This window comes from Pteropus vampyrus, unplaced genomic scaffold, assembly GCF_000151845.1.
Source record: "Pteropus vampyrus isolate Shadow unplaced genomic scaffold, Pvam_2.0 Scaffold93, whole genome shotgun sequence".
In the NCBI taxonomy this organism is placed as follows: domain Eukaryota; kingdom Metazoa; phylum Chordata; class Mammalia; order Chiroptera; family Pteropodidae; genus Pteropus; species Pteropus vampyrus.
In genome coordinates this window covers 4,575,222-4,584,212 of record NW_011888874.1, presented here as the reverse complement: position 1 = coordinate 4,584,212, position 8,991 = coordinate 4,575,222, and the positions used below count along the sequence as shown (strand labels likewise).

General features: G+C 41.4%; 1 protein-coding gene across 1 annotated transcript in view; it reads right to left on the bottom strand.

The window, feature by feature from the left end:
* Positions 1-236: 236 nt before the first annotated feature.
* SERPINE2 (serpin family E member 2) overlaps positions 237-8,991 on the bottom strand; it is a 24,595-nt gene continuing 15,840 nt past the window's right edge. Inside the window, exons 5-8 of the mRNA XM_011364086.2 lie at positions 6,468-6,568; positions 4,541-4,627; positions 2,080-2,163; positions 237-963 (exon numbers count right to left, since the gene is read on the bottom strand). Coding sequence (XP_011362388.1) covers positions 926-963; positions 2,080-2,163; positions 4,541-4,627; positions 6,468-6,568 — 310 coding nt within the window. The 3' untranslated portion in view covers positions 237-925. The remainder of the gene's footprint in view (positions 964-2,079; positions 2,164-4,540; positions 4,628-6,467; positions 6,569-8,991) is intronic.

The window sequence follows — 8,991 nt, the reverse complement described above, 5'->3', positions numbered from 1 at the left end:
CTGGTGGGTTTATGGAGAAAGTTATTTGTCGGAAGTGATCTACAAACGGAGAAGTGGTGAAGCAGGGAACAGCGTTTGGTTGCCAGGATTAGATAAAAAGGGCAGAGAAAGCCAGGGGCTTCGGGTTTTCTGCTGATTGCCTGAAAGCAAAGGTTTATTAGAAGAAGCTGAAGTCTTTTCCAAAGGCTTCATTTCTTTTGTTGTATTTTCAAATAGCAGAGAAATAGATTCTTTTATTTTCTTTTACTACTCATAATACTTTATTTTTACTTTGTACAAAATACAAAAATGCAAATCCGAAGAGTACAGACCAGTAGTGACAGGCACACTGCACAACAGCAAACCTTGTCTAGCAAGACATTAGTTTTTTAAACTTTATTTTAGTGAATACATGCATTATATAAAACAACGACAACAAGAACAACAAAAACACATAAGACTAGAGATTTTTCTATTTCTACCCCCAAAATAATGCTTACTATCAAGACTTTGGATGAGACGACAACAACAAAAAGAATTAAAAAGGCCAATAATATTTTTTTCATAAAAAAGTAAAAGCTACCATAAAATGTCTTTTCCCCCACCCATCGCACTGATTAAATTTCTTCTGAAAAGCCACACATATAAACGAAACAAAACAAACATCCTGACTTGGACAGTAAATACTCAGTAGTTTAAAGAATCTTTTAGACATTTGGGAGCCTTTCTACCATTACTCAGTACAATGTTCCAGCCGGCCAGCCCTTTTTTGCCCCCTTTAATATGTCCCAGAATAGAAATGCTTGCATCATCGAGTCTCTGTTCCTAAGAACTAATTTTGAAAAAGAAAGTAATGTGCAAAAATATTTAACAGAACTATGAAAGATGTAGGCAGAGTCTCCCCTTCATAGCAAAGTTGGCTTGGTGCTTTGCTTCCGCATACTCTTCAGGGTTTGTTTATCTGCCCCATGAATAAGAAGGCACCTACGGAGATAAAAGAAAACAATGCATAACTATTAAAGACAGTCTTTAAAATGAGATGGAAGGCATATTTAAGGGACGGTCCCTGGGCTGAGTTTAAGCTATTACTCCCAAGCAGTGATGTGCAATAGAACTTTCTGCAATGATGAAAATGGTTTCCACCTTTGCGGTCCAAGATGGTGGCCACTGGTCACTAGTAAGCCCTTGAAATATGGCAAGTGTGACTAAGAAACTAAATTCTTAATTGTATTTCATTTAAATTAATTAAAAACTAAAGTGAAATAGCCACATGTGGCTAGAGGCTCCCCTCTAGTGGGCTGTTCAGTTTGGAAGAACACTAAACTAAAAACTAAAGTGAAATAGCCACATGTGGCTAGAGGCTCCCCTAGTGGGCTGTTCAGTTTGGAAGAACACTAATTATGATATTAAAGATGCAGTGAGACAAAAGGATAAAGAACTAGCTTATATTATCGATTAAAAAAAAGTAAAAGCTAAAATATATTAGTTTCTACTCTGTTTCAACATGATACCGACTTCTCCACAAAGATAATCTTATTTATTCTTCAAAATTGTATTAAGGGGCAGAAATGACTGTTATCCTTAAAGTTAAAGCTGAAGGACAGAGCCATGTTTGAATCTATGACTTAAAGCCAAGATCGATTGAGTTGACAATTCTCAAGTCATAACCATAGTGGGCTTACGAAGGTTGAAGACATCTAGCTTCTTGCAAAATTTAACTACTGCATTTGTAAAAAAAACAAAAACAAAACACACACACACACACACACACACACACACACACACACACACACACACACACACACACACACCAACAGACATCAAAAGTGCCCCAGAGGGTTGTAGAGCTCTCTATATGTTAAAAACAAAATAGATCAGCACAAACCCAAATCTTGTCCTTGTTTAAAAGATTCCATCACACTCAGTAAACACGGCCTGATTTTCCTCTCTTTTCAAGGTGAGTGGTTATATTATTTGAGGCATTTGCGAGCGTTGCCACGTGGGGAACAGACTAAAAGTAGCACTGTTGGATTTACCTACAACGACACACCTTTCTGAATTCTAACAGTTTGTGAACAATGGAAGAGGAGAATTGCTTACCTGTAGGATTATGTCGGATGAAAAATAGAAAAGGTCTGTCCACTATAAACCAGGGAGGCGACGACCTTGCAATTAGAATCGCAGCTATGGAAAGAACAGAGAGACACATTGTACATCTAGCCCGAGGCCGGCAAAGCAGCTGGCCCCATGGATCCTCGATGCTGGTTTGCGAGAACACACTTGATTCCTGTCCCATAGGCTGGCCATGTTACAACGGGCCTAAATGTCCCCATTTATTGGACACCCACCGTGGGCCAGGCCTTTTATCTTTATCATTTTATTTATTCTACACAAGCACCATCTTCTTTAATAAAAGTATTTACTCCTCATGAGTTTTTTATGAGGCTTAAATGACCAAACATATTACAGCCTTTAGAACAGTGTTTGCCACTTAACACACAATGCATGTTCACTGTATCAGCTGTTTTTTTCATCATACCATCTGCCTTCCTGACGAAGGCCTTGGTCCTCTTAGCCTATCCAAATCCCTTCTGTATGCCCAGGCTCAGCTTCGTTCTCAACCATTTTGTCTATGCCTCTTCCTTTGGCACGTCCTCTAAGTTTCCTTTACACTGGCAAACACATCACTCATGCGGGTCCTGCTATGTTGCTGATCAGCTCATCTGGTGCAGACATTGGACTTAAAGAGCAAATTTCTTTAGGCTCATGGTCTTGCACGTGCTTACTCTGCCGTGCTTACCAATAGTGTCTCCAATCTAATATGCCTGTGACAAGGCCTTGCAGGAGGGTAGTGCCAGGCGTAATTGCCCTACACTTGCTAACACGGCCCGGTCCTCTGGTTCAAACCCCAGAAAGCATTAATGACTCGGGCTTGGTGTTGCAAAAGAAACATCTGCAGCTACGATGGGGTAAACCGCTCAACCTAGGGCTATTAAAAACAGCTCAGTGGGTAGCAAGTGTCATGGACTAAATAGTATCCACTCAAAATTTGTACGTCGAAGCCCTAGTCCCCAATGTGGCTGTATTTGGAGACAGGGCCTTTAAGAAGGTATTTATTTAAATGAGGCCATGAAGGTAGAGCCCAAATCCAATAGTACTGGTGTCCTTACAAGAAGAGAGGGAGACATCGGCGATGTGACACACAGGGAAAGAACACAGTGAGATGGTGGCTATCTACAAGCCAAGGTGCGAAGGCTCAGGAGAAACCAACCCCACCAACACCTTGATCTTGGACTTCCAGCCTCCAGAACTGTGAGAAGTAAATTCCTATTGCTTAAGCCACCCAATCTGTGGTACTTGTTATGGCAGCTCTTGCAGGCTCCAATAGCAGGGCTGGCTTCATGGGCATGTGACCTGGGCGGTGACACAGGGCCCTACACTCACGAGGACCCTGCATTTGGTTTAGTGCTCTGCTGCTGCTGTCTCAAAACTCTTAGTAAGGTTTGAACAAGGGGCTCCGTATTTTTATTTTGCTTAGGGCCCTGCAAGTCATGTAGCCAGTCTTGACAGTTTAGTATACTAGTTGCCAAAAGCGGTCCGGAACTTTGGCAAAATTTAGATGTCATTTATAATCACCTAGAAGAGACAAAAGGCATCTTAAAAATTCCAAGTCCTCTTATTCTAGGTCTTCGTTTTAAATGCTATTCTAGGGGAATAAAAATTAAACTGTTATTTTAGAACGGCAATAAAGTGTCTATTGTGGGCATAAATGGTACCTTTTAATGACCAGAGATATCTGACCCAGTTACAAATGTAGCTAAGATATTCACTTTATGAGCTGCAGAGCTTGGTCATATTTATTCAGCCAACCTCATATGGATAATTACAGGGTAAAAAAACAAAAAACAAAAAAACCACCTAAGATTGTTCTATTTTCTCCTTCATTATATAAGCCATCAAGGAGAAAGCAGATGTGGATGTTCTAATTATCAAGAAAGGCTGCATTGCAATCCTGCTGTAATTCAACAGTTGAGTGCTAATTCTTCACTTTGCCCTGGATAAACCTGACTATTTTCCTATCTGTAGTTGCTGTTACTTTAAATTTCAATCTGAAGATTGGAGTTTTTTTTTTTTTTGGCCAATAACAAGGTTCAGCAAATTACTGTGCTCGGGCCAAGTCTAGGGGTCAGATCCTGCTTCGATAAAGTTTTATAGAAACACGACCACACCTCTATTTCTTGTATCATCTGTACTGTTTCCTCACTATAATGGCAGAGCTGGAGACCCTACAGCCCACGAAGCAGAAACTACATACTGTTTAGCTCTTTACAGAAAGAGTTTGTCGGCGCTTATCCTAGGGGAACTTCCCTCACCGAAGTGCTTTCTCTAAGGACGAACAGACTCTGAGCTTCGCGGACACAGGTCCTGAACCTGTCTAAATCCACCACGGTCTTCCAATGGTCAACCTACAGTGCCCGGCCGGAGGCTGATGAGTGTGAACGGGAGACGCTCGATCCCCACAGCAAGTCTGGCCCCCACCCCGCCACATGCTCCAGCCTACCTGTGACTGCTGAAGCTCTGGTTCCATCTTCACTGACTTCGATTTTTGCTTTTTGCAAGATTTGAGAAACATGAAGGTTTTCTGACCCTGTTTCCAGAAAATAAGACAAAAACAGCGTATGTTTGATATGCAGGCCAGCTGTTTAACCTCGGCCATGGCAAATGCCAGTTCTTAGAAGGTGTAAGAAGTGATCTCTTACAGTTCCAGTGATTCAAAGTGTAAGGATGACTGTCACCTATGGTAAATTTCAGTCTCTGCTGAGTGAACTGTGATATCACGTCATGGGGGCCATCCCAGACCCCAGAGGTGTTACTGTTTCTGGAAATTCAACTCTGATCACTAAGAATTTTATGAAAAAAATTAAAAGAGCAGAGCTTTAAAAAGGAAGCCCATTTTTCCAGAAGCGGCAAGCTGACATTATTTTTCATTTACGGGATGTCAGATCCAGGAAGGATTTCAGGCGGCATTTACAGATGGGGAAACTGAGGCCTAGGGTGTTTCAAAAAAAAATCTGCCCTCAAATCACATGGCTAGTCAGTAGCAGAGTAACTGCTGGCTTCTCATAACGAAAGCCACTCATCTTGTGGGCATATTAGTGAGAGAAGAGAACCAAGTATAAGAGTATGGACTGTGTGGCGGGCCACACTCAGAAACGCAGCTGAGTCACTGAGCCCTTCCAGTGAATTCACTCTTCTTAGCAAATCTTTACCATTCCGGCAGTACCCACGGGGTGCAGCTTTTAGGGGCAATTCAAATGAAAGTTAATGTCAGCCTTGACTGGACGTAAGTTCGGATGCAAAGGGAAAAAGTGGTTTTTGCGTCATCGGGTTTAAGGTGTCTGCACCGATGCTCAGCTGTAATGTGACCGATGGTGAGTGAGAGGCACTTTGGCAAGGCCCAAGTCAACTTCAAGGTTACATGGAACTTCTCGGGATAATTTCGAGCCCTTGGTCTTCCCTCTGAACACCTGTGAGCTTCCTGGGGACACTATGTAGGACACTATGTAGGATAACCCTGACGGAGAAAGTGCAAGTTAAAACAGTGCTTCTCAAACGTCACTGGGCTGAGGAATATGGTAAAGTGAAGATTCTGATTCAGCAGGTCTGGGTCAGACCCAAGATCATGCATTTTAAAGAAGCTCCCAGGCGACGAGAATGCCGCTGGGCGGGCACGAGCGTTCAGTTAACAGGGCTGAGGGCATCGGAACACCCATGGAACGGCCCTTTCACCAGAGGAGCCGAGTTTATGCCCAAGGCACATAGGTGTTCATTACTAACCGAGGTTGGTAATGAATGAATTCTTCCTCAAGGGGAAAAGTACAAAATGGAGTACAAATAATGTATAAGCCACGACTTTTTTTTTGAAAGGAGGCTGCTATGCTCCAAATTAAAAAGACAAAGGACTGACCATTCAAATATAAATCCAAAAAAAAGGTACCTATATTGGCAGATGAAGGAAAAATCATACCAGCTGTATCCTGGATGTTTTGACAAAAAAATTCAAATCAGATTCCTCTGAAGTTATAGTATCTCAAATTAATGGTCATGAAATGCCGAAATACATATCTAGATATACTACATGCTCCCCAATCTTGATTTTGCAAACATAGGAAAAAAGTTTGCGTTAAAAAAAAAACTAATATCTAATTGAAAGCCAAATTTTTAGGTAACAGAGACAATATACAAAATACTTCTTTAACTGTGTAGAGTCGATCGGGCTTCACATGAAACATACATGTGAAATCGACCTACTTACGATGATTTAAATGACTAAAGGTCAATAGCATCACTGGGTAATAGATCGCATTAAACTGTGGAGAGTTTTAAGGCAACCATTCCTAATTTTGACCTTTTCTTTCTGAATAAATCAGAGACTGTTTGTAACACGGTCTTCACAAGTTGAAGAATAAGTTTTAAATTGAACATACTTGAGATTTTTGCAAAATTTGCCTGTAATGGATCAAACATGTCGACGATGCCAAGAGCTTTCAGTGGCTCCTTCAGATCTGTTTGTGTTACAGCTGTGAACCTAGCATGAAAGCAGAAAATAGAAGGAAACAATCATTAGACTATAAATGATACAAAATGATATAATCAGTGCCAGTGGAAAAATGTTTATCAACAGATTCTTTTTTAAGTAAGCTCTGAACAGCCGTCTAAATTGTATTGTAAATTTTAATCCTAAGATTTAAAAACCAGGTTAAGTATGGAATAACTCATCTCTCGAACGCTTAGCTGGTGAAATAAGCAGCACATATAGTAACAGCAAGTAGGGCTGTTCTCATCCTCATGTGCAACAGCTCCCTATTTCAGGACTCAGGAGCATCTTCTCTTACGCCGATAGGGAGATGCAAGGTGTTGACAAGTGTCTCACACTCTGCAATATCTACAGTTCTTCCCCATGTCCAACCAAAGAGCCATCATCTTGGATGCTGTAAGAACTACCATCTTACTGGGATTGGGGATGGTCAAAAGACAGGAGATATATTCCTGCTAGTTCATGTTGGGATTCTGAAAGTATTTAACTGTTAAAACGAGAGCAAGCATTAGGAATAGGTGTCATGGGATAATATCTGGGTATAGTATGGGTTTCTTGCATATTTGTAGGTTATCTGACGTTACAGCCAGTCATGCGTCTTCTATTAAACCTATCAACATAAAACATTTTACCAGATTTTATCGCATCCTGTGGGAGGGCAACAAGAGTAGGTGAGCAGACTCTCATCACAGATGGGCTACAAAGGTAATTTACCATCATAATTGTACCCACAATGTCACCATCTTATTCATTTATATCAAGCATTGCCTATGTGAAGACTTAAAACAAAAAATAATCTTGGGAAGATTACCAGTACTTATTATCAGTGTACTTTGATTTCTTAACTCAGTGGCTGGAAATTAAAAATGATTACAACTGGAAGGTATTGCCACCACCACTGAAACCTGAGTGGTTAAAAGTCCTAGGGACTGGCAGAACGCTAATGTTAAAAAGTTCATAGAAAGGAGACATCATTGCGTCTTTCACAGATTTAGGCAAAGCATTCTCCGACCTTTTAGAAATTTAGGATTCAGACAGAATTTGGGATTACTTTTCCCTTAGATTCAAGTCATAAGAGTTCAAATTCTACCTATCTTATACTTTTAGAGTATAATAGAAAAACAAACTTACCTAGAATGTAAGAATTCTGCCTGGGTGGTTTCAAAATATTTTCCTACCACTTAGATTTTGGATCTTGGTCTTTAGCAACTTCTAGCTAAGACGTAAGTAACCAAAATGAAACTCCTTATCAAGAATACAGTGCTTTGCAAGAAGCTGACCCTCACCATATGAACAAAGGAATGAACTTGAGCTTGCCTTAGAACGATTCTTTTGGCTGAGCCTACGTGTTGTGCTTGCTGAAGAGAATGGAGGCGGGGAGGGGGCCCACTCTGTGCCAGGCCCATACCGACCACCCCTAGAACACGCTGGGAATCTACAGGCACACTACTAAACTTTACTGTATTTTCATCATACCGATATGATATGCATATGTTTCTCAGTCTTTTGAACAGAATGAGATACGTTCAAAGCTTTGCAGTGGCATATGAGCTTGTGGTTTTGTGAAGGCTCAAATGCCAGGCTGCCTTCTCTCCTTCCCCATCGTCATTATTTTGCCATATAAGAGGCACAGGGTGGGGAAAAAAAAACCAAACCAAACTTTGAAAAAAGCACAGCCTTGTATTCCCACCATGCAATTTCTGCAAAATAAAATGGGCTTCGTGATGCGCCGTATTTCAGCCTCGTGGGGTCTGGTATCGGACACAATCACTATCGAGGACTGAGCACCCCGCCTGCCATTTTCTCTTTAAGGGAAAGGAGCTACTTACTTGGGCAGGATGACCTGCACCCTCTTGGGCACCATCATGCTCTTCCAGCTGTCGATGGTCTTGGTGCTGATGTGAGGGATGATGGCCGAGAGTGGGGTGGAGCTCTCGCTCGGCAGTGCAATCAGCATGCTGATGCTATCCCCATGGTAGGGTAATTCAATGAAGTTGTACCATAAGCCACTGGGGGTGCTTGTCGACCCTAAAGAAATCAGAGGCAGGTTCAGTGTATCCTTGATGACTTCCAGACGTGGCATGAGTGGCTGCCGATCACCAGGGTAGCTTCAGAGGGAAGAGAGCAATTCAGTTTGAGAACTTCCGTTTTCCAAAAATAGCTTCCTTCGAAGGACAAAAATAAGGACAATTACTTCTTCCTTCCCTGGTAAAGAATTCCCTTTCTTCAGTCTAGACACGTCTTAACAGAATGCCTTTGGGCGGCACTAACATTACATTAATTCTGTTGAGTAGAATTTAACCAGATCATAAGGCTCTTAGAATACAGTGCTTTGCAAGAAGCTGACCCTCACCATATGAACAAAGGAATGAACTTGAGCTTGCCTTAGAACGATTCTTTTGGCTGAGCCTACG